Here is a 27,248-nt window from a genome sequence, read left to right on the forward strand (position 1 = left end):
ATGTCTAAAACTTCTACTTACCTGTCTATCCACTTCTGGGAGCAAAAGCAGGAGGTATTGCTGAAAATGCTGAGGTAAGGAAGCAAACGTATGTTTATTTATTAATGCCCTCAAGTTAGTGTTGACAAGAATAGATCCTGGGGTTTCTATGTCAATGTCCTCAGCTTTGGTCCATTTCAAGTGTCCTGTGATGAACAAGCAAGAGGTACGAATTTATTATAGATTGAGGAAAGTGCATATGCACACACCTATATGTACATATTGAACATATATACTCAACAATATGTTTAATTCTAGCACTATAAAATATTTTCAGAAGAAAAATCCACAAAGCTCCTTTAATTATGCTTGCATCTGACCTTAGTTATGTTTAATTTCTATAGGAGGCAGTTCACTCAATATCTTATTTTTTATACCAAACAGCATCAGGTCCAAATAAAGACACAGTTTAATGAGGGACTTCTAATTAACCAAAATTTTCAAAAACTTTGGAAGCATAATATTAATAATTATAATTTATGTACAGTTATATAAGATGTAAGGTAGACAATAACAGTAACAATACTGCTGTTAATTTTATTGTTATTTTATGTATTGCTGGCAATCAAACCTCACCCATGTTAGGCAAGTGTTCCAATGCTGAGCTAAATCCCCAGCAAGGTGTTGTTAATTTAAAATAATAAAAATACTATGTGTTGACCATTTTTCAGGAGGCACATTAAAGAAGAGATTACTTCAGAACATTTCTATTTAAGGCATTTTTTTGAGGGTTATAACAAAAAACATTTTTTCTTTTTTTTGGTGGTACTGGGAATACCCGAGTGCATTCTACCTCCGAGCTAAACCTCCAGCCCTATTTTTTAGTCAATTAATTAATAGTGGTACTGGGGTTCCTGGTAACCCTTCTACCTCCGGGCTACACTCCCAGACCCATTTTATATTTTTAATTGGAAACAGGGTCTCTTAAGACAGCAAGGCTAGCTTTGAACCAGCGCAATCCTCCAGTCTCCTCTTCCCAAGCACGGGGATTACAAGCATGCATCACCATGCCCGGCGTGCCTTTTTATTTTTTGAAACAGTGTCTGAGTTGTGAAGGGCCTCACTAAGTAGCTGAGGCTGTCCGCAAACTGTGATCCTCTGGTCACTGCCTCCTGAGTGCTGGGATTACAAGTATGCACTACCACACCTGACTTTAAAAAAATAAATCTTAATAAAATATTTCCTGCAAGGTCTGGCATGCAAATGTGCTTTGAAGGATAATTTAACAACTCAGGAAACACTGATGTCCAACAGAAAGCTGTCTGTAGTGTCCAAAACTCAAAATCATGACAAAGAAGAAAATAATTCACCATAAGGTACAGGCAGCTGATGTTCTGAATGGAAGAATGGCTATTCTCAGCTGCTGAAACAAAAAGAACTACTTGCCTGTAATTATAAACACTGTATTTTAAAGCAGGATCCCACATGGGATATTTTGATATATGTATATTTTGATAGTTTTGCTGGAATACAATCGTGTCCAATTGTTTATATGTTCTCTATATCTGTTTTTGCAGTACCATGCAAAGTCACAGAGTTATGACAGGAATACAATGGTCTGCATAAAACCTACAGTGTTTACTCTCTGGTCCTTCACAGAAAAAGTTTGTTGCACTTTATTTTAATTATATAATTAAACACATTGCAAACATTGGCACATGCCTGCAAAAACAGTACTGAAAAGGCTGAGACACGAGGATTTCAGCTTCAAGACCAGCCCCAGCAACTTAGCAAGACTGTCAATAATTCAGTGAGACCTTTTACCAAAAAATTTAAAAAGTAGAAAAAAGAAAAAAAGGCTGACAGTGTACTTGAAGGTAAAATGTTCTTGGGTTTAACTTTCAATGCTAAAAATAAATAAAGACAAAAGAAGGAATAAAATATAAGAAAAATTGATGAGAGTGAAGGGTTATATGTATTCTTTAATATATGCAAGATAGGGATTAATTGGAATACAAGAAAGACTCCAGAGGATGAGAAGAAACCTCAGGGGAGCCAGGGAGGAGATAGAAGGGTAGGGGTGGAGGAAGACTTAGGTTCATCAATATAAATACTACCATAGACTATATGTATACATGTGAATATATGCCAACATCAATCTGGGTACTCTGTATTGGGAGGGGAGAAATGGGGATGGGAGCACCAATAGCATGTGCATGTATGTGATTGTCAACATGTTTCACATTATGATGTGAGACTATAATGTACCAATAAAAGCACAAAAATAAAAACAGAATGCATTTAAATAGGCCCATGTAGAACTTCTAGAAATGAAAATTTAGTCTTTAGAAAGTAAAAGAATGAGGAGGGAAATGGGGAAGTGCTGTATGAGTGATTTGTGCATGTACAAATCTACCTTCTTTTACCTCATTAAGAAGTATGTCTACAATGCACCAATAAAAAATTAAAAATATTGTTTAAAAAGAAAGTAAAAGAATATTCAGTGGACATAAAAGAAGAAATAATTATTGAATAATTATAATATGGAGTAGTTGAAGAAAATATCCACAGCATAGCATAAACATGATGAGTCATCTAGACATGATGTCACATGCCTGTAATCTCAGTGATTTGGGAGGCAGAAGCAGGAGGCTTGAAAGTCCGAGACCACCTGGGGCAACTCAGCAACACCCCGTCTCAAAATAAAATTTAAAGCTGCGTATGTAGCTCATGATTGGCTGCTTCCCTAGCATGCTCAAGGTCCCATAGTTCAATTTACAGTGCCATGAAAAATTAAATTAATGATTCAATATTGAACAGGAAAGAAGTAGAGAGAATGTATTAAGTGGTTATAATTCATATCAATAGCAGTATCAGAATGAAAAAGCACAGAGAATGGCAAAGAAGTAATATTTGAATAGTTAATGGCTAAGGTGGTTTTTAAAAACATGAGTTCTCAAGATAAATCAGCCTAATTATTGCCAATAAAGATAAATATTCATTCTCATTTTTCCATCATGTGTTGACATCTTCAACCATTGAAAATAAAACATTTTGAACAAAAGATAGATATCTCCAAAAGAAGGACAATGAAACCAAGCCTTTATCATTAAGTAACAAGAGAGTGGATTATCTTCAAAAGGGCCAAGAGAAAACAAGTGAAAATTTAGAATTTCATATTTATTTTTATTTCCTATCTTTCAAATTTGGCAATAAAATAAGAACATTCTCAGTACACAAGACTGAAATTCTATTCCTTAGATAATCTTGCTGAAATGATCACTAGAGGTTTTTCTTACCAATTTTAGCAATGATATCATGAAAGGAATGACAAGCTTATAAAAAGCAATGGTAAAATAAGAGACCAATAGACATGAGTTGCTCCAGAAGCACATTAACTGTGAAAAAATACAAATGATCAATGGAAATTTTAAAGTAGAGATAAATCATTTAATAATAACTGCATGCAATATGAGAAGATAGAATCCTATCACTGAGAATAAGAAACATATGGACTTGTTTTCTATTTTGTTAAAATTACGGCATTGGGAAAACAGAAAAAAAAGTACCTTCTAAATAAATAGATGGAAGAAAAACAGCCAATCAAATGAAAATCTTAAAGACAGAAAAATAAAAAGTTTGAATCTAACATAATCACAATAAATATAACTGGATTTTTTGTGTCTTCAAATAAAATTTTATTTATCCATGTGTCATGAGAAATTGATATTTTTTCAATCATCTAAAATTATAAAAGCTATTATTTTATAGTATTACTGGATTTTTATATTAGATTTGTTAAGTAATAAAATCCAGTAATGTGCTGCTTTCAAGAGATAAAACAAAAATCATGGAAAGTCTGCCAAGCGCTGTGTGCATGTTCATCACTATCACTATAAACTGCATGATGATGTGATACTATAATGCACCAACGAAATTATTAAAAATAATTAAAGGGGTTAGAAGACATTAAACAGTAATGAGATATTAAACAATATCCAATATATGATATTAACATCAGAAAAGATGAAAAATTATAGAAAACATTACTGTGTATGAAACAATTATTTTTTAACTGTATAAGAAACCATTCACTAAAAATATATGGTGACCTTGAACCTACATCCATTTAAATGTCACAGCCTCAAAATGTAAAACTGAGAACTAAAAAGGGAATTGAAATCACAATGCCAGGAGGAATTCTTAACATCTACTACCAAAAGCTGATAGAAAATTTAAAAATTATTTTACACATACACATTGCTGTAACAAATCAATAACCACATCTGAACTAATGAATATACCCTACATCATTTTATTGAGCCATTTGGGAAAAGCATTTTTTTTTCAGAACTCAAGGAATAGCAAAGAAAATTGAAGCATTACTGACTAGTAGGTCTCAACAAATACATAAGAATTACTATAAGATCTCATCTCTCTTATCAGAAAGAAATAATTCTAGGTATCATAATACAAAGAGAGCAACTCTTCAATCCAAGACACACATCTATCCTATATATATATATATATATATATATATATATATATATATATTTTTTTTTTTTTTTTTTTTTTTTGGTGGTACTGGGGTTCCTGGAAGCCCTTCTACCTCCGGGCTACACTCCCAGACCTACTTTTACATTTTCATTTTGGAAACAGGGTCTCCTAAGCCAGCACGCGCGGCTGGCTTCGAACCTGCGCGATCCTCCTGTCTCTGCCTCCCAAGCGCGGGGATTACAAGCGTGTGCCACCACGCCCAGCCTTATCCTATATTTAAACATTCAAAAAGGCACTTAGAAGTACTTCAAAAGTTATAGAAAAAGTTGTAATAAAAATTTAAGTGATAATGCCAACATTTATAAAATGCTAGTCAGCTGGTTTACAATTCAAGGATTAATATTAAGTTAACCAAAGGATAAGAACTCAAGAAAAAAGGAGAAATTATAAAGAAATGAGCATATATTTATGAAATAGAAAAGAATGAAGACCATCAATAAAATGATTTTTTAGTTAAACTAAGAAAATATACATCTCTGGTGAAAAGTGGTATAAATATAAATAAGATTGAAAAAAGTATATAACACTAGCCATCGTAAAACTTAAAAGGCAGATATAATTAAACACAGGTTTCAAAGAGCATAATAGAATATTGTTACTTTCACCTATATCTTTGAAAACAGATAAATTCTTTTAAGCTCACAAATTTTCAGATTTAACTTAAAATGGAAAATGAACAAATTTGTAACTTTTTAAAAAATGTAGTTTACATACACAAAAGATCACATACACACAAAGCACAAATTAGAAACAGCTCAAAAGATTAAGTTAATATAGGTCCAGAAGACTTTCTTTACCTCTTCTCTGTAGTTCTCTTATTACTTCACATCATATAGATTCTAGCGAAAGGTAAAGAAGTTCCTCAATTCACTTTATAAAGTTACTATAACCTTTATTCCGAAATAAGGACAGACAAGTACAGTATAAGAGAAAAAAATATTGACCAATCTCATTTATAAACACAAAAACTCATGTATTTTTTTAAATCTACAATTTTTTGAGTCAGGTTGGTAAGTATATAGCATCTGTATTTTTAATTTTTTTTTTTTGGTGGTACTGGGGTGGAACCCAGGGGCCTTCTACCTCCAGGATATACTCCCAGTACTCCCAGACCTATTTTATATTTTATTTGGAAACAGGGTCTCACTGATTTGCTGAGAGCCTCACTAAGTAGCTGAGGCTGGCTTCGAACCTGTGCAATCCTCCTGTCTCAGCCTCGCAAGCACGGGGATTACAAGTGTCCACCACCACGCCCGGCTAGCATCTGTATTTTTATCTATGTTTTTTAATGCATTATCTATTAAAAATTAGGTCACAGGAAGAAAATAATTTGGAAGATTGTTTTTTCTTAGCAATAGAAGTAGAGAAAAAAATCTAGGGAGATTTTGGAAAATACAAAAATGAATTTGCTTAATTCTTAAGTGTTCTAAATATTTTCATATAATGGTATTGGGGTCGTTTATTAAGAGCAACTCTGAAGAGGAATGTTGGGAAATTTAAAAATGTTCTGAAATATATATTATGACAAGCAATGTAAGAAGCAGGACCAATGTTGTTACTATTTAGTGTGGTTCAAAATATTTTAAGAATATCATAGAAAAAAGATATGTCAGAGGAACACAGAATATTTTGACAAGGCTGAAAGATCATTTCAGAAATGCCCATCTAAGCAAAACTATGTTTTTTAAGTTTGGAGCAAAGACAGAGCAGATGAACTAAATTTGTTGCCACGGAGGATGTTTAATTCCATTTTAATTATCCTTACACATGTACTCTTAATTGGCTTAAGAACAATCCAATTATATATGACTGTCTTATCTCATTAAAGCTGGTACTTCATATCTCCCTACAGTACCCAGAGAAAGAAAAAGACATAGTCTTATTAGTGTCTAATTCCTAGACACTAAGCCAAGAGGGTCTGATAGTCACTGAGGCAGGGAAGGAGAGAGGAGGATTGACATTTGCCCTGATTTGCCACAGTTAAAAGTGTCTATGCCAAAAAAAATTTTTTTTCTTGGAAAAAATCATGGGAATGTGCCCAATTAGGGTCAGGGTTACACTCCTTTGTCAGAGTAAGTTCTGAGATCACGAATCAGGGTAAAGAGTATGGACTCTAGAGTACTTGTGGATCTCGGGTAGTTTGCTGATTTTAAGAATATAAAAGTCAACCATTAAGCCAAACATGAGGATAGAAGAGGAGGTCAAATGGGATGGGAATTGGGTAAGAACTAATTGGGTGATATGTGTATGTATGCCTCTGCCATCTTGTACTCAATTAAGATGCATGACTACAGTGCACCAATAAAAAACAAGTAAAGAAATAAAAAAGAATAATATTTCCATAAGGGAGAAATCATGGGAATTACGCATAAAATGTGCATACACAAAGATAGACACAGAGGGAATGAGCATGAACATGAGGAAGACCAGGCAGACAAAAAGAACATTCCCAAGCAAATACAGACAAGCATTCAATACCATAAAGTACTTTGTTGTCTCAAAGAAAACTGGGGAAAAATGATTCTGAAACAGAGCTCAGAGGAGAAAAGCTTTTAAAGAGTCAAATATAAGGGGAAAAGAAGACAAAATTTATTCATAAAAAACAGAAATAACAGCCCTCAAAAATAAAAGAAATTAGCCGAGCATGGTGGCACACACTTGTAATCCCCGCACTTGGGAGGCGGAGACAGGAGGATCGCGCAGGTTAGAAGCCAGCTGCACTGGCTTAAGAAACCCTGTTTCCAAAAATAAAAAGGTATAAAATAGGTCTGGGAATGTAGCCGAGAGGTAGAAGGGCTTCCAGGAACCCCAGTACCACCAAAAAAACAAAAAAGAAAGAAAGAAAGAAAGAAAGAAAGAAAGAAAGAAAGAAAGAAAGAAAGAGAAAAAAATTATTTAAAAAAAAGCCCAATATAAAGCACTGAATCCAGTGTTTTAAGCACTGATAAAGTATCAGTGTTAAAGAAATATAATTAAGCTGGGCATGGTGGTGCACGCTTGTAATCCCTGAGCTTGGGAAGTGGAGACAGGAGGTGGAGACAGGAGGATCACGCATCACGCAGGTTCAAAGCCAGCCATGCTGACTTAGGAGACACTGTTTCCAAATAAAAATATAAAAAAATAGGTGTCTGGGAGTGTACCCCTGAGGTAGAAGGGTTTCCAAGAACCCCAGTACACCAAAAAAAAAAAAAAAAAGAGAAAGATAGTCAAGATTAAACAAATAAAATATGTTATTAACTTTGGTGTTTAAAATAGCATAACAAAGACAGGGAGGTAAAATAATTTATATTTTAGTTTTTCATATTTAAATATCTTTGGAAAATATGAATATATCCTGAGGCAATGTTTAAATTTGAGATTTTGGTTTTACATCTGCTTCATATTTAGCCTAAATTAATTAAATTTAGTACTCTTTAATTAAATTGGAATAATGATATGATTTCTGGCTACAAATATACACTAAAATGTCAAATAATAGTTATAAAATACTGATGATATTTATTTTAGATGAGCACATGTGGATTATTATTTAAATTTAATTTTTACTTTTCTGCATTGCTTTATTTAAAGGGTAAGTAATTTTTTTTTTTCAGTACTGGAAATTGAACTCAGGGGCATTCTACCTCTGCAATACATTTCTATCTTTTTTTAGTTTTTGTTTTCAAATAGGGTCTGATGAGGTGGCTGAGAGTCTAACTATGGTGCTGAAGTTGTCCTCAAACCCGACATATTCTCCTGTTTCTACCTCTCAAATATTTGGATACACACACATACACACCATATGTTGGGCTCAATGAGAACATTATTAAAATACCCTCAGAGGTAGCCATTTAAAGCTTAGATTTGAGCCAGGTGTGGTGGTATATGCTTGTATTTCTAGGACTTGGGAAGCTGAGACAGGAGGATAACAGGTTTGTGACCAGCACACACACAATAACTTAGACTAAGTTTCAAAAAAAAAAAAAAGTAAAAAAGGGCTGGGGTTCAGTGGTAGAATCTCCCTGGGTTCAATCCTTAATACTTTTTTAAAAAAGGCTTTGTTTATCAAGCATGTTTTAAACTCCTGTGTAAGTGATTGGTAGGAAAAAGTATATTTAAAATCTAGTTAAGATCAATGATACTAAATTTAAGAAATGTGAGGAAATTTAAAAATATAATCCCAGCACTTTGGAGGCTGGGACTGAAGAATCAAAAGTTCACAGGTTCGCAGCTAGCCTCAGCTACTTAGTGAAGCCCTGTTTCAAAAATAAAGAAAAATAGGGCTAGAGGTATAGCTTGGGGGTAGTATGCCCATGGTTTCCACCCCCAGTACTGCAATAAGTTAATTAATTAATTAATTTTAAAAAGGCAAAAGGATAAGTGGAACAAAAAGTATCTTTAATAAAGTATGATAATACTATGGCAGAGATATGTCGTTTCCTGCTTATGTCAACCCAAAAAATATACACCAAGGATCAATCTTAAGTTCATTATCAGGGTGAAAATTATGTATCAATATAGATTCATGAGCTGTAATTAAAATGTCTCATTGTGGAACAGGATGTCAATAGTGGATAAAGAAAGGTTATGCATGTGGGGATGGAGACACAGGGGATATCTGTGCTTCTGCTCAATTTTGCAGTGAACCTGAAATGCTCCAAAATATTGTTTAGTGATCTAAGAAAAAAAACACAAGAGTTGATAAGAGAGTGTATCTGTAAGGAAGTGTTCACAAATCCAGGTCCAAGGTGCTATAAAGACAGTAAAATAAAAATATATTAGAGTTGTCTCCGAAAACTCCATGGAAGAGGCTTTAAATAAGTTTTATCCTTTGCTAAGACAAGGTCAGGGGACAATAAAACAATCAATTAGGCAAGAGAAATATTTATTTCCCTCTCAATCTACAGTTGAGGCTTCTGTTGCCTGTTACTTGACAGTCTAACATTTTCTGGCCTACAAAAATAAGAGCATCCTTGTAATATCGTTATGATTCATATTTATGTATATCCAAATTGTGTTTTCTACCATGCTTGATTTAGAAATAGGAGAAGGATCAGGAAAGTTTTGTTTGTTTTTGTTTGACTGTAACAACATTAGAAAAACAATATTCAGAATCATGTTTTCCAACTGCACTCACCCCATATCATAAAGCCTATTCCATCAGGGAGTTATTCAGAGATAGTCACATCATTGATATATATAACCTTGGAAAATCACAAAAGAACAAAGCACCAATATTAAAGTTAGTAGGCTGCCCTGCTGAGTGAGCTGAGTGACTTAAATCTCATAATAATATCAAGATAAGCATCAGAATTAGAATGACTAGGGAATGCCGAAACTACATTCTTCTTATTATTAAATTATTATTATTATCATCATCATCACCATCATCATCACCATTATTATTTTGTGTGTTCCTAACCCTCTCCAGGGGAGGCAGACATATGAAGGGACCTGGGAAGGTAGAAAACCTTTATTTCACATTCCTCAGGAAGATTCAAGGGCCATGAAATTGAAAAATTTAAATAACTACCAGAGATCAAGAGGAAGTACTTAGTGGATCGTGTGTGTGTGTGTGTGTGTGTGTGTGTGTGAGAATGTGTGTGTTGTATATGTGTTATGGTTGTTTATCCTTTTAGGGAAATGTCACAGTGAGATTGAAATGTAGACTTAGACTGAAGACTAATTTTGACTGGATTTTTTTCAGAATTATCTATTTAAATGAAAATGGACTTGTTTTAATTCAGCATGTTTTCAACAATACTTATATAAAACTACCCCTACATCAAGAGACGACAAAGGAAGTTAAAATCATAGCTCTGAAACTCAATGAGTTAGACATCTGTCTTTGGTGGGAGAAACAAATTCAGGAGAGCCAGCTCTGGCCATCTGGCTGACTAGGAGCTTGGAGTAGGAGCATTCCTGTGCGGTGGCTGTGTGACCACACAGGTCCATAAAGAATGACCTTTCCAAAATATACAACGTCATTTTACCCAAGGAAATATAAGTAATTAAGTTCAATAAGGAGTGTCATTCATCCAAACTCACTCACTAGCTCATTCAATTAATTTTTTGGTACTTCTACTTACTCTTTTATTTAAAACTTATCCCACAACTACTAAATAGAAGGGTTATCATGGATGTAGTAAGGACCACAAAGAAGGACAGAGAACTGATGACAAGAAACTGATGACTAAAAGGCAAAGAAAAGAGAACAGACTATATAAACATGCTTTAGAGAGTGCTAAATACCTGATGATAATCTATCACAAATGTCACTGTCTAAAAGAGTCATGGTTGGCTGAGGATTGTTATATTCAAGGCTTTTTATTTTATGTTTTCACTTTTGCCATTGCTCATTTTGTATTGCCTGTGATATATTAGCAGCTTAATAAGTACTACTGAATTTGTTTGCACAGGATAAGCAACTCTATTCAGGTGCTTATTAGGTTAGTCAGTTAGTCATTCCCAGAAACTGTTTGCAGCTTATTTTTGATAGGTATCTAACCTTATTTGACTTGTTTTAAATCTTACTATTTCCTCCTCCTGTCTAATACAGGAGGGACCAGGAAATCATAGCTCTAGCTCTATCTCCAGGTCCAATCAATGTATGTGAACTTCAACAGGAACACTCTTTAATGATAAGGAGGTGGACTTCCTATCATTATAGTGCCAGGCCTCTCTTTATGGCACCAACAGGCATGACACACAGGCTGGATGATTTACACTCAGATTCTACCTGGGATGAATGGCTTTGATGATGAAGTTAGATATATATGTCTTGGCTAGTATCTTAACTATGCCATTTATGAGTAACCTCCTTAATCTTTCTGAGACTTGGTTTCTTTAGCTGGAGAATAGAAACCACTCTACTGTACAAAACTAAAGAATTAAATGATAATTTAGGTCAAAATACCTAGACCATTTCATTAAATATGGGCAATGAATATGATTTCATGTCTTGATCCTTACATTAAAGTGGCTTCCTTATTTTTATTATTGTGTAATTTATCTCAAAGACAGTTAAAAAGATCCTAGTGATCTCCACTAATTCCCCTTTAATTTGCTCACAGTCGGCCAAAATTCTCTGGCAGTACAATTGTGAACATGTTAGATGTTTAGTGGTATCCAGGATTCCTTAAAAGCAGCTTTTCTACCCCTCAGGTAAAGTTCATGCCAATAAATTTGTAATTTCTATCCACCATTCTATATAATATTATAATGATTATTATCATTATCCCTAGTCATGGGTGAAATAACTTTAAGGCAGAAATCATGTCATTAGGTCCAGGTCATTCAACAAGGCAGAGGTGGTAGAGAATTATATTTGTCTTTTTAATTCCTCTGCTCTGAATGCTGCAGTTGGATTCCTGATGGAGAGTTACCAAAAAGGAAGTATTTAGCGGAAAACTTGGAAGTGACTGGCAAGATCCATGAACTGTGCCTACCATATACTTAAGAAATTTTATACTATCTATCAGATATGTATCTTTCCGATGTTCACTACTAAATATTTCAAGCAGCATAGAAAAAAAAAAAAAAGCAAGACAGAGTGGTTTTACTGCAGCAGATCCCAGTGACAATGTGCTCTCGAGTTCAAGGAATACTTTAGAAGACTGCATATATTTTCCCCAATATAGTATATTATAATAAAATAAAATTTAGCTGCATAGACAAAATATTGTACATTAGACTCAGAACTTGGCACATGGTTATTTGAAGTTTCACATTTGTTATCTTCTGCTTCCTCCAGTCATATCATTCAAAATTTAGTTGTAAGCTGACTCCCTTTCAATTATAACTACAATATTTTCATTTTTGGTTTAGATAAATGGAAGGATATTTTAATTTCCTTGTTCAACTGTTTAAAATAATAGTCTGATAATATTCCACAGTTTACTTGAAAGACATGCATCTATAAAATGTAAAATGCATTAGTCTATGGAACACTCACCTAAACCAGACTTTTTTAAGCGTTTTAAGTGCTGACTTGTTTGTTTTCCAGTGGGAGATTTTTGCCCATGTTTCACTTCTTTATCTGAACTGTCTGCTTCACCATTTTTAGATTCAGATCCTAAAAAGGAAATAGTTATTATGCCATTATCTTCCTTTCACTGTCCTTGAAATGAAAAAAGCTAAAATTGTTTTAAGACTCACAGATATAATCTTTTTGTTCTATGAGTTAATATATTACCTTTGGCCACAATCTGATTCTCCTACTGGATGTAAAAAGAAAAGCCCAATAAATCAATCAAACAAGACAAAAGGCAAGAACAGATGGCCTAACAGTGGAGTTAAAAACACATTCACTCACCTGATAGCTTTTAAAAGAAATAGTATCAGATCTTTTGTAGAACTACACGAATAAACTTGAACAATATGATGCCTCTTAGAAAGGATACAAGACAGGACAGAAAGATGAAAGAAGAGAGTTTTGAAAAAAGAACGATCAAACCTTTATGAATAACTATGTCGAAGCAGGAACAGAAAATGCAAACATTAATCTGTAAAAAGTAGAATGACACATAGTGACAGCAGGAATTAGAAGAAAAGGTCAGAGAGCACAGAGGTGGGAAGGATGTTGCTAGAACACAGAAAGTATTAAAGAATTCCAGACTATCCAACAGAGGCCTGAGAAACAAATGCATACTCAGGGAAGAAGTGCTCTTGATAGCATTAGGCATCAGCATGTGCTCCATCCTTAAAGTTCAAAATTCAAACACAAACCGAAGCAACCACAGCAAAGCCCACCTAGCACCACTGCACACTTTTCCACACCTACTGACATCAGCAAATGGTCTCATCTGATGATAAGTGAACTGGTATCCATTCTACTTTTTTTTCCCCTAAACTGTGGGATACTCTATTTCTGAATTCCTGAGAGAATAGAAGATATTTTTAAAATTTTAAACCAAACCTCAAGTAGAAGTGTTAATCAGTTTCAGAAAACAAAAACAAAACCAAAAACACACAGATGGTATCTCTCTTGTTCAGGAGGTTTCCTCCAAGAAGAAACTGGTCAAGCATACAATATTTTAGATTTTTACCTGAAGGCGGATCCGACTGCTCATCAGACACCTTTAATGGTGTCAAAACAACCCGAGGAACAGTCTTGTTTACCATCATTGAGACTCCATTTCTTCTTTTCTGCTGCTGCCTCAAAGCCTATAAAACATGATAATAAAATATAACATAAAAATGTAGCCAAAATGATTCTTCCTAATTGAATTAAATGAACCACTTGCCCATCATTAGCTAGAACCTCTTGAGAGACTTAAATTCCATCGATCCCCTCATTTCTTCATGGGCACCGTTATGTCATTTTCCCTCAAAAGCATAAAATCAGGCTTTGGCAAAAGGCAGAAACCTGAGACCATTTTTGGTATAATTCTGACAACAAAGCAGTTCTTAAGGGTTTGCTCTACCTTAGCAGTGTGGCTTGAGAGCCCATGGAATCTAAAACTATGATTCTTAAGTAGAATAGATGTAAAATAAATGTTTCAAAACCAGGATAAAAATACATGTGTCTGCACTTCTGCAGGTGCTTGTCTCCAGCACTCAGCTCAATCAGTGAACACTGAGTGTCATCAGTATGTGTAGCCTGTAAGAACTACTGTATTGATGCATTCACTCATCCGTGGGAGTGCTGCACAGAATCACTGAACACAGCAGGAATCATTTACTTCTGTGAAGGGAATCAGTCCTAATCTTGGAAACCTTGCAGCACTTGGTTTCTGTCTGCTTGACTTTAGGCATTAACCTTCAGAACACGAACATGACAGAGTTCCGGAGAATTCAGGAATAAAAAAAGATACAAAAATAAATCTCTCCAAATGGGAGTGCTTTGTGTTTTATAAATGAATCGACCATGCTGGTGATAATGTAATAAAAGACATTTAAAAGTTTTGAAATACTGCTTTATCTTGCTGATCGTTGTATGTAGAAAATTACCTGTAATAAAAAGGGGTCTTAAGCACACAAAACGGAACAGCCATTAAATTCACAGTTACAGGAATGCTAAGATTCCTCAAAAGGTTAAAAGGCTGGCTGCAGACAGTCTTAAACCTCTTTATTCATGGTTTCTGTGTAATTTCTACCAATTTTACGACATCTCAGTTACTTGATTAATGGTCTTTGACTAACGGCTGTCAGAATCTCCTGAAATACTGCATTTGACTATATATTCCCTCCCATCAAAAATGATGTCACTGTATGTGCACAAGGCATTAACAGAATGTTCAACTTGTTGACCATAAGATTTAGCAATCAAATAATTACAGAAGTAAAAAATTAAACACCATTTAAATGAAAAAAGATATTAACAGATGAAAGTTCAAGCCAGATGAGGAAGAAAGGGTTGAGACGTGTATTACAAATGATCCAGTTATTAGTGATTACACAAGACATATCCCACTTGATTCTTACATTTATAGTGCTTTTATAAGTAACAGGCACTGGGGAGTATAAAGATTAATAACATGCCACTCTTCTCACCTTTAGCCTTCTGATAATAATAGACTTAATAAACATGTTCTTTTTAAGTTATATATATGTATAATTGCACATAATTTGTGCACATACTTGCATAAATGTCTCTAATCATTAATAAGAACTCAATGCAATTTAATAACATGAAACTAACAATTCAATAATACAATAGAATGTGGCAATATGGTGCTTTAAATTACAATCAATCCATCTTTGTCTACTACGTAAAATTTCACAAAAGAATAAAGCCTGTAAAAAAACTAATAAATTTTAGAAGTCCATCTATACATCATAGACTCTGTTTCTCTTGGCAAAATATCTGGTATTTAAAAATACTCAGGTTGGGCATAGTTATGCATGCTTATAATCTCAGTATTTGGGAGGCTAAGATAGGGGAATCACAGGTTCATGGCCAGCTTCAGTTACTTAGGCCCTCAGCAACTTAGTGAGACCCTTTTTCAAAAATAAATAATAAAAATATGGTTGGAGCTCAGAGGTTGAATGCCCCTGGGTTCAATCCCCAGAACTGAAAAAATACATACATACATACATACATACATACATACATACATATATTCAGCTCACCAAATGCTATGTACATATATGGTCCCAGAATTCTGAACTTTATTATGATGTGTGATTACAGTGCACCAATAAGTATAATAAGATATTTTTCAAATAAAATATATGTATTTAAATATTTTTCTGTGTATGTTTACATATATATGTAAATTTAGAGAATTTGTTTTGCAAAGCATTAATAAAAAATAAGCCGGGCGTGGTGGTGCACGCTTATAAACCCTGCGTTTGGGAGGTGGAGACAGGAGGATTGAGGATCATGCTGGTTTGGAGCCAGCCTCACTGGCTTAAGAGAACCCTGTTTCCAAATAAAAAAAATATAAAATAGGTCTGGAAGTGTAGCCCAGAGGTAGAAGGGCTTCCAGGAACTCCAGTACCACCAAAATAAATAAATAAATAAATTAATTAATTAATAAACAAACCTACCTAATGGTTGACTTCAATCTGAAATTAGAAAGTCAAAGATAATATGCCTTTTTGAAGTATTTTTGGTAGATAATAATTTAAGTAACAATAATTTCTTCCTCAATTTCTAGAGCTGAGAGGACTCACTATAAAAAATACTTAGTAATCAGACAGGAATAAAAGTCCATAATCATTTTGAATTGGAAAGAGTCAGGCAATAATAAAGGAATACTAACCAATATCAAATCCATTTGACTTATATTATTTCTTTTACCTTTGAAAATATAACATTTCTAGGGTTCAAGAAGCAAATATTGGGAAGAGTCTGCTTGCTATGATACATTGAAATGGGAAAGGTAAGTCTCAATTTCATCTTATAAATTCAGTCATTTTATTTTATTTTATTTTTAATTTTTTATTGGTGCATTATATTCATATATCATATTAGGGTAAAAACTTGTGTGTACATCATGTACACATCACTGATTTAACCCCTACCCAATTCCCATACCATTCCCTCCCCATCCCTCCTTCCCTTGCTTGGCTTAGTGGTTGACTTCGATATGTTTAAGTACATTGTGTGTTTTAGAGATTTTCCTCTTCCCCCTCCTTTCTCCTCCTTTAGGTTGCCTTGTTTGCTCCTCTATAGGATTTCCCTTTTCATCTAGAGTTCCTCCTATGACCCATTTCTCCCTCACTCTCACATATTAGAGAAAGCATCTGCTCTCTTATTTTTTTGTGACTGACTAATCTCACTTAGCATAATGTCCTGTCTCAAAGAGTCTGATTCCCTTTACAGGATAACATTTATTTGACTCTGGACACTGAGGTGCCCTCCAAGTATATCACAATGTTGAGGAAGAGAGAAGCAAATGTTTCCAACATTGAGATGCTTGAAATAATCTGGGTGATTAAACAAATCCACTTGGGCACCTCTGTCCACAAGCTCCTAGCCTCTGTTGGTGGGCTACTCATTTTAAACTCTATTTCTGCAAGTACATGCCCATCACCTATTTAAACACACTGCATATTTCCATTTCAAAATCCTCTAGAAAACATGAAATGCTTTTAGGATCAGTTTGGCTGGGGGTAAAACACGAAGAGATGAACAGATGGAGAAACTGAAGCAAACAGGAAGACACATACCTTTTGAGATAGGCAGCTGCTAGGCAAGAGACATCAAATCAAGATCTTTAGGTGGCTTTTCCTGTTTTTTGTTTTTTTTTTAAATTAAGACAAAGATGCCTGTGGGACAAATCAGTCTAAAGGCAGAAATATTTGATCTCTATTAAATACCTTTTCCCACCAGCCAAAATAAACAAGTTTTCCCATTATGGGTGTTAAAGCCAGGTGTGGTAACACACTCCTATAATCCCAGTACTTGAGAGGCCGACAGGATGATCACAGGTTGAAGGATAGACTCAGCAACTTAGGAGGCCCTCAGAAACTTAGTGAGACACTGTTACCAAAAAATAAAACAAAATAGGGCTGGTAGTGTATCTCAGAGGTAGAATGCCCATGGGTTCAATCCCCATTATCACAAATCAAAACAAAGTCAAACAAAAACTGTCCTATAGAAGTATTTAAAATACCTTTCTTCTAAGGTGCTGATCTGCAGAGGAAATGGGGACTCTGCTGAAATACCTTAGTGGGTATGTGGTGCAATGGTCATAAGCTGTGTAATGCTGGGCAAATGACTAGGGTAAGTTTTCCTATAAAGCAAAAACAACAGTGTGAGCAAAATGCCTAAAACAGGAAATCTACAGAACAGCGTGTTAGCACATTTTATAGCAATACTGAATACATGCTATTTTTAATATTTATATAATTTACCCATTCTATAAAAAATGTAGTTTTAAGGACTTACTCTGTTATAGTACAGTAGATGCACTACTTATCCACAGCAGTGAACATGACCAAAGTTTTGCTTTGTTTTATTTATTTAGTTTGGTAATGAGGATGGAACCAGGGGCATTCTACCTCTGAGTCATATTGCAAGACATTTTTATTTTATTTTTTTCTTTTGAAACAGGATATAAGTTTCTGAGGGTCTCACTAAGCCACTGAGACTGTTCTGGGACTTTTGATCCTTCTATCTCAGCCCTCAAGTGCTAGGATTACAGGCATGCACTACCATGCCAGACAAAAGTTTTATTTTATATTTCAGGGAAGGATTAACAAGAAAATACATAAAATTAGCACCATCTTTTCACAAACATATGAGCTTTTAGTGCTTTATGCCGGGAAGGTGAGTTAGAATAACTGGGGCAGGAGAACCAACCCAAACTGGGAAGTCAAAAAAGGTCTCTCTCTCAATGTGACAGAGGTGATGAGACCCAAGTGACAGGAAGAACCCAGCCAGTTGAAATTGTAGTGCCCCAAAGTACAAGAAGCGGTCTCCAGAACTCTTGTAGAAAGTAGCTCAGGTGGTTGGAGAAGTGAAATGGCAATAGTGTGGCTGTGACCAAGGACTAGAAATAGCAAAGAACACTCCCAACACAGCTGCTAACGTTTTATAACAACAGAGGACTTAGGTTAATTTTAAAAACAGCCTTCCTAACATAGTCCTTTCCCCAGAGCTTGATATTGCTACACTATGCTTCATCAAGGCTGTGAACTAGGCACAGTCAAGAGACATCGGGGGGATGCTTCCAACGAATAGCTGCTGTTTTCCTTTATTCATTTATTTCACTTTAATTCATAAGACTCCAATCCATGAAATACATTGCAGAGCATACACTGGAATTTTCTTAATAATTCTAGTCATTTTGAGCTCCCTTCTTAGAATAGGCACATGTCTAGCCTATTTCTCCTTCTAAAATTATATTCATACATGTTCTAACCAATTCCATTGCTAATATCTGAAAAAACATTATGTAGAATGAGTAGCTTCCTGGTCATCTCAGTATTCAGACAGTTGCACTTTCAAGTTTGAAAACTTTAAGTCAAATATTAAGCTTCCTTCTGCCCTCCCTAGCCATCCTATGCCAAAGGTCAGAAACTTCAACTGAAAAAGGGATTCCTGGTTTTTCTTTTCTGTCTCTTCTCTTTATTCTGGGTTCCCCAGGATTACAATTGAGAATGTGGAGTGAGAATAATAGTGCCACTTTGTCTTAACCAGTACTGTCATAGTAGAGCATCTGTACCTTCTGGGAGCCAAATGGCAACTAACTGCTAGTTTCTTATGGGCTGCATCAGTACCTACTTTAGAGGTCTTTGTGAGAGAGAACATTTGAAACCAGAGTGTAACCTGACACGGACCATGTACCCTAAAATTAAAATTCGGCACTCCCCTAAGCATAGAATCAATATATCTGGGTCTCTCAATCTAGGCAGGCAATCCTTTACAAATGGAGCAAGTTCTTTACAAATCCCCAATTTTTGGCCAACTGCTTAGCATGTACTTGGGCCCCAAGAAGACTTGGCATTCTTACCCCTCTGATTACAGATAGTCTGCTTCTTTCTGCTCAGCCATTATGGTTATCCCTCTGTCTCCAGAATTCTCCAAGACTCTTATGTCTTGAAATAAAATACAAGGCATGGAATATATTGTGTGCTTCTATGTATGTATTTGTGTATGTATGTGTGTGTGTGTGTGTGTGTGTGTGTGTGTGTGTGTGTGTGTGTAAAACGAATATTGAGGTAATTTTAGCATAGTTGTTGGGGAAGAGCAATGGACTATCTGGCCTCCCTTTGGGAAATCCTTTGGGGATGTGTCTACCACCTCTCTTTAAAACAAGGAATATTTATAATCATATTATTTTCAGCTGTGAGTTGTTGAGAAAAGTCTAAGAAATTAAAGCTTCTATTACTTAATATACTACAAATATAATAAATGTTACATGCTATTTAAATCAAAATGATGTAAAAATGAGTGTACCAAAACCTGAAAAGTGTAAGTCCGTGTAACATATGAAAATAGACTGAGGAGAGCAGCTTCACATGGTTCTTGGGGAGCGGGTCCTGTATAAGGCACCTTAAAAAGGATCTGTTCCTCTTCATCGCATCACATTGAGGGTTTTTTTTTATTATATGCCAGGCTAGTGGTAGCCCTGTTTGTTGCCTATAACATGGCTTTGATCTCAATATTATATCATGTCTTACTATTTTAGTCTATATTAATTTGGAGGTATGCTGTCAATGAGGCACCTACACTATCTTAGGTTCAGATGCACTTCAGAATGCTAATAGTTATCAAACAACTTTACATCTTATCATTTGAAGCCCAGAAAGAAGCAATATAAGAAAGCAGATGGAAAGTGTAGATGCAGTCTATTATGAAGGAATGTACCATCAAGCTGGTCACATGCTAATGTTCTTCTTCCCAAACTTTATAGAGTAAAATTTTAACATCTACGATGCTGTAAGAAAAGCGATAACTAGATTTACCAAGCATAATACTTCTTGGAACTATTCAGTATGAGAGGAATGTATAAGGTAAGACTACAAATTGGCTTACTTCTTAATGGAAACAAATGTAAAAGAGCAAACTTAGTCTAAGGAAAGTAAGTTGCATATCACACTCACATCAATTCAGTTCTGGCTTTAAGTGAAAGGAAACAAATCAAAAGATGCTAACCAAACATGCTTCCCTCTAGATACAGTGTAATATCTCCTCGTAAAAAAACAGGAGAAAAATTCTTTAGATAAAAATTTCATTTTAATAGAGAAAGCTTATCAGATAATTCTAAAAAATATGGGATAGTTCTCACATCCACTCTAATGGGAAAAATAAAACTGAGAATCAGAGCTTTTGTTTGAACTTGGAATTTTAAACTAATGCCTGTTTTATTTTAATAAAGAAATGTCACCAACAATGTAACTTAAGAATGCACTGGATGCAATTAGCCCTTCGCTAAATATCTGAAAACATCAAATTTTTATGCTGACACTTCAATAATTAGAAATACACAAGCAGTAAACAGCTGGTTGTGTCAGGCACCAACAACTTCCATTGCTGCTAGTATGAAAATGTCAACGTCTGTGTTCAGAAACTGCTATCATGCACAATATCCTTTGGAATTTCACAGTACTGGCCAAACATATGAACCTAAAGCAAAGCACCAATAATCTATCTGTTGCAATTTCTAGATGGAAAAGGATATACAACTTTGTGAATAAATTCTACCACCCAAAATAAATAATTTAGTGAAGAAAGTCAAATAGACAAAACCACAAAAAAGGTTATTTTCACCACCACCACATTGCTTGCCATAACATTACTCAACCTTCTTTCATCTTTTACCTTCTTCTGCTGTTTAAAATTTCCAAAATTTAATCTTTCTTAATTACCCTTCTTTAATATTCAAAATCTAATCATATCATTTTTTTTAGGATCATGACATCTAAAACACCAGGGCAGAAAGAAGATGGGGAACAAAGTAATAATCAGCAATTTGCAGGTCTCCAGATATTTTAAATATGCTTATTAAGAAAGAAAAAAATTTACTGAAATAAAATTATTTACGCAATTATGCCCAGTATATGATGTTAACTGATGTTTTGATGATTAGAAAGTAAAAGGTACCCAAATATTCTAGAACAATGGAAATACTGGAAATACTCTATGTTAATAGTCAAGGGGCCGATACTGTGGCTTCCATGTTGACCAACCTACAGCTACACTGCAATCAAAGTAAAAAAAAATCTACTTGTGATAGCAATGTGCTTAAGGTGTCGTGAAGAGTCTGTACCTTGAGTCTCAGAAAGTATGTCTGCCTTATCTTGCAAGGGAGTTTGTATTATCATTTTTCACTACACTTACGATTTCAAAGCTATTGGGTTAACACAGATTTTTGTTTCTTTTTGTTTTTCTTCTCACTTCCTTCTAATTATCTATTGCAGCCAATGTAAAGATGGACTACAAAACCCGTACTGATTAGAATATATTTCTAATAAAATAGCTGGATAATATGCTTTAGTGAGAGCCATTAATATGTGCTGGTACTAAACATGAGTCATCTGTGTTCAGAATTGGTATTTTTAATGGCTTTCCTTATGCTACTCAACAAACCAAGTATATACATTTCCTTGAATAGAGCTCAAAATTTATCTGCCCTTTATATACCATATACTGAAAGGCAGTATTAGCAAAGTGGGTTCTAGATGCAAATATCATTACCAACATTTTCTTATGATGGGATTTGAGGTTAGTTGTTTAACTTCTCTGAGGCTTAGTTTCTTCACTTGAAAAATAGGTATATGAGCATACAGTTCAAAGAATTACTGTAAGATTTCAATGTACATACAAAATGAAGGCATACTATACATATCAGCTAATGTAATCATTATTAAAGCCATTCAGCTGTCTCTAGGTTTGTATAATGATGACTTTTGCTTATAAACATACACACAGTATATATGTATGTATACATAAAACACACATACAGACATATATGTGTAGATCTATATAATACATAGCAACAATTCTACATGATCACAATCATTTAATTATCAAAAAGAAAAGAAAGCTACAAATCTGCTGTGGTTGCTACAATTTAAAATGCTGTATGTTAAGTCCATTTTTGAAATGCTGTTCTAAAAATTCAGCAATTACAGGAATCTGGGCAAAATTCTGCAAGGACAGCTTTTCTTGTAAATGTATTTCCAATATAAATTTGATTATTAATCAAAAATTAGCATATCTGCTCCATATTGAGCCATATTCTCTTGGTAATTAATTTACTACTTCGTTATAAAGTAGAAATTTTTAGAAATAAATAAATAACTCTTTCAGGACACTAGAAACCTTATAGGACTTTCCGCAGACAAGGTTTGCATCCTAAGCACACATGTGGCTCTTCTCAGAAACACATACTCCACAACAAAACAGAAATATCAATAACTCCAAGTTGTATAATATTTTAGTAATTATAAAAAGGTGGCCATATAATGTGAAACCAAATTTAAAAAGTAAAAAATAATGACACATAACAATGCAGAACTGAGTCTTTATCTTCCCGTTAGAAAATAGGAAGATTTCATGGTATGCACATTTTCCAACTCACTACACCTCAGAAGTATCAGTTTCATTTACAATCCCCTTTATGTTTCTTAAATGCCAGGGCTACAAGTGTCCAGTTGTATCCTTTGTTCTGTCCTGGTTAGTATTTTATTACCTGCATCCTATTTGCTGCCTGAATGAGCCTTTGCCCAGGCTTTTCTCCCCACCCTGCCCTTTATTCCACCAGTTAAACAGGGATCTCAACACTGAGTGCTGTTTTGTTCTCTGGCATCTAAAATGTTTCACAAAAAGCTGTGATATAAATGGCGAGCTCTCCAAAGACCCATGCTGGATGAAATATGGTTATTACCTTACATATACACCAATGAACTGAAATGCTGCAATTTCAATAATTAATACAAAATGGAAAGCTAATGTAATTCAGCACAAAAACATTAAGTCTCTTTCCTATGTTTTCTTATTTGAGGTAGAGGAGAGGTGAGTGCAAACATTCCAAGTGTTTAAGATTGGATTTATGTATTAAGAAGCTTCAGAGGTTTGTGAGACTTTTAAAAAATAAAGCATGCTTTCTTTTCCTACTTAGTACTATGTCACAAGAATAATACTTTTATTTATGACTTGATGCAGGTTAACTGAGTGGAGGTTTGGGACAGAAGATTAAAATAAACCTCCACTTGCAAAGCAGTTAAATGAGGGAAACTGAATTTGGGATTAAGTTTTATGAGCCTTTCACTAACTGACATGATGATTTATATAACCATCACATAAGAGCCTCTTCTAATTACAGAATTTCTCCCTTTTTTTGCATACAACCCAGCATTTGTTGGTACAGCAGCAATTGCTAATGTTTAGTGAATGATTACTATGACCTAGATACTCACTCCCAAGTGCTTTCAACATATAACCTCAGTTAGTTCTACAGTCAAATCTTTACACAAGGTACTATCATTTTACACATTTTTCTAGAAAAGGAATTTGAGATTCAGAGAGCAGAAGCAGCTTGTCTAGGTTCAGAGTGGGTGCCAAGGACTTACACCAGGGAATACAAGCATCTAGAACAAAATCTTAAACCACTGCCTCTTGGCCACAGCATGAGGCCATACAGGTAAGAGAGCTTATGTAATATCAAAACACTATTAAATTTCCATTCAGTATCATACAATTATCATTGGTGGATATCCTAGATACATGTAAGCTACACACTTTTTTTTGTTTGTTTGTTTGTTTTTGTGGTACTGACACCCCGGGGCATTCTACCTCCAAGCTACACCCCTGGTCCTATTTTTTTTAGTTTTTATATTTTTTGAAACAGAGTCTTACTGAGTTGAGAAGGGCCTTGCTAAGTTGCTGAGGCTGTCCACAAACCAGAGGGGACTGGAGCTCCTCCAGTCTCTACCTCTTGAATGCTGTGATTACAAATGTGTGCCAACTGCCGGGTGTGGTGGCGCACGCTTATAATCCTCACGCTTGGGAGGCTGAGACAGGAGGAATCGTGCAGGTTTGAAGCCAGCCACATGCGCTTGCTTAAGAGACCCTGTTTCCAAATAAAAAAGTATAAAAAAAGGTCTGGGAGTGTAGCCCGGAGGTAAAAGGGTTTCCAGGAACCCCAGTATCACACACACACACACACACACACACACACACACACACACACAAAAAATGTGTGCCAATACTCCCAGCTCACTTAGTATTTTTTATTTGTAACTTAATGTAACCATGTTAAGACAGAAATTATCCTTTTTTATACCAACTATGAGATAAACACAATAATATCATAGAGGCATTATTTTCAAAGTATACAATACATTTATTAACCCAACAAGTTAATTATAAATCATATAAACCCACAAAGATATAAGTCTTTATATGTCCCCAAACACATGTTTCCTCTACTATTTCATGCCAAAGTTCTCAGCCAAGGCCCTCCTACTATTTTAGTATAAACTAAAATTATTCTATTAAGTATCACAGAAGTGGCTCAATTCAGGACATCTGTATTACCTTCGAAGGTCAGGCTCTTATCTATTTTACTTGGTCAGCAGGACACTCATTGCTTTATGTAACAGAAGTGGGGGAGAGGCACAGTGGCAAATCTCTTACCTGCTTCAGAGCCTTCTTGGTGTGCTGCTGAAAGGAAGACACTAGCTTGCTTTGCACTGCTGTGTTTGTAAGGCTCGGATCCCGAATGGAAGATGCTTCATCAGTTACCTGCTTCGTACAAACTAGAAACACAAAGATAATGATATTGCTAATTTGAATTCCTTTTTTTTTTTTTTACCTCCACTGTAATTAACTCATTGGAGCTTTTCTCCATTTGAAAGTGGATACTTAAAATAAAGCAAAATAGCACAGTTTTAAAAAAGTATCCAGAGTCTTAGAGAAGGGATTATTTAATAACTGTGTGACCATCTGTCCTGTTACCCATTAAATGATGATCATTTTGATGCCATAGAACTACTGTATGGGCATCAAAATATAGCACAATAGCTGCCTCAAGAGTCGGGAGTCAGTAGACACCATGTGTATCTGAACATGAAGGTTGAGCATCTATGTATTTTTTTTTTTTTTTGGTGGTACTGGGGTTCCTGGAAGCCCTTCTACCTCCGGGCTACACTCCCAGACCTATTTTTGCATTTTTATTTGGAAACAGGGTCTCCTAAGCCAGCGTGCGGGGCTAGCTTCGAACCTGCGTGATCCTCCTGTCTCTGCCTCCCAAGCGCGGGGATTACAAGCGTGCGCCACCACGCCCGGCTGAGCATCTATGTATTTTAAATAGATACATGTATTTTAAATGAGATTAATTGTTTGAAATCTACCCATCTTAACAGATATTATGATTCTCCTATTTAACATTCCTCATATATAAAAATATTCAACATGATTAGCAATCAGGGAAGTGTAAAATATCACTACACTGAGATTCTGTATAACCCCAGTTAGAATGGCAATCATCAAGAATACAAACAATAATAAATGCTGGTGAGGATGTGGGGAAATAGGAACCCATATACACTGCTGTTAGGATTGTAAATTATTACAACCACTATGGAGGTTCCTCAGAAGACTAGATGTAGAGCCTCCATATGTCTCAGCTATACCTCTTCTGGGTATCACTCAAAAAGAATTGAAGTCAGAATATTATAATGACATACGTGTATCAAAGTTTACAGCAGCAAAATTCGAAATAGCCAAACTGTGGAACTACACTAGGTGTCCTTCAACAGAATGAAATACAAATCTGTGGTATATACATAAATGGAATTTTATTCAGCCATAAAAAGCAATAAAATTAGGCCATTTGCAGATAACTGAGAATGTTATCCTTTGTGATATTAGTCAGTCTCAGAGAGTGAATGGTCCTATGTTTTCTCTCATATGTGGAAGCTAGGAAGAAACTGGAAAACAAAAGGGACTTCGAGTCTTCCTCCCCTCTCCTACCTCCCTCAGTTAGGTCACTCCTTCACTTGAAGAGGGTAACACTTTGATGGACATGAGGTACACAAAAAAACTCATACAGTAACTGTGCTGAGGATGGGAAGGTGGGGAGAGAGTAAGGTGGGATTCAGAGAGGACTTATGCACTGTGTGCATGTATGCCTCTATCACCTTGAACAGCATCAAGATATATGATTGCAGTGCATCAATAAAAAAAGAAAAGGAACAAAAAAGAGACTTCAAATAAATAAGGAATTTAGGAGGGAGGTGGTACCAGAAAGGAGGTAACTTGATGAAGGAATCAGTTTAAACAATCCTAGGTACATCTGTTAAGCTATCAATACCAATTTAAATATTATGAAGAGGGAGGGGGAGAGGAGTAGGGAATGGGATGGGGGGGAAATACACTGGGTGTCATGTACACGTGTGCTTCTATCACAGTAAATCTCAATAGTATGTATGGTTACAATGAGCACCAATTAAAACTCTCTCTCTCCCTCTCCCTCTCCCTCTCCCTCTCCCTCTCCCTCTCCCTCTCCTCTCTCTCTCTCTCTCTCTCTCTCTTTCTCTCTCTCTCTCCTCCTTCTACAGAATCCATGACTTGCTGGGACATGTTGCTCTTCTAAGGGATGAGACATGGAGAAAGATATATAAAATCTGAGATACCCACTGGTACTCCCTGTAGATTGCAATACAATCTGCCTGTATTTTTTGGTTGTTTTGTTTTTTTTTTTTTTCAGTGTTTGGCTTTCCTTTAACTTATTCTATAATACACATTTTCTCCTAAAAGAATGGTTTTTAGGAGAACCAAGTCTCCACAACATGAGTAGCCAGGAAATGCATGTTTTGGCTCTGCTCTGCTC

At 35.2% G+C, this 27,248-nt stretch overlaps 1 protein-coding gene across 2 annotated transcripts in view; it reads right to left on the minus strand.

The window, feature by feature from the left end:
• Window positions 1–27,248, minus strand: part of ASXL3 (ASXL transcriptional regulator 3) — a gene marked incomplete at both ends in the record, with an annotated part of 184,131 nt that overhangs the window by 66,263 nt on the left and 90,620 nt on the right. For both annotated transcript variants that reach the window (XM_080714757.1, XM_080714756.1), the window contains 4 exons: window positions 22–185; window positions 12,470–12,589; window positions 13,563–13,680; window positions 25,052–25,173. In XM_080714757.1, the coding sequence (XP_080570883.1) occupies window positions 22–185; window positions 12,470–12,589; window positions 13,563–13,680; window positions 25,052–25,173 (524 nt within the window). The remainder of the gene's footprint in view (window positions 1–21; window positions 186–12,469; window positions 12,590–13,562; window positions 13,681–25,051; window positions 25,174–27,248) is intronic.

Source organism: Muscardinus avellanarius (assembly GCF_963383645.1).
Source record: "Muscardinus avellanarius genome assembly, chromosome: 17".
NCBI classification, from domain to species: domain Eukaryota; kingdom Metazoa; phylum Chordata; class Mammalia; order Rodentia; family Gliridae; genus Muscardinus; species Muscardinus avellanarius.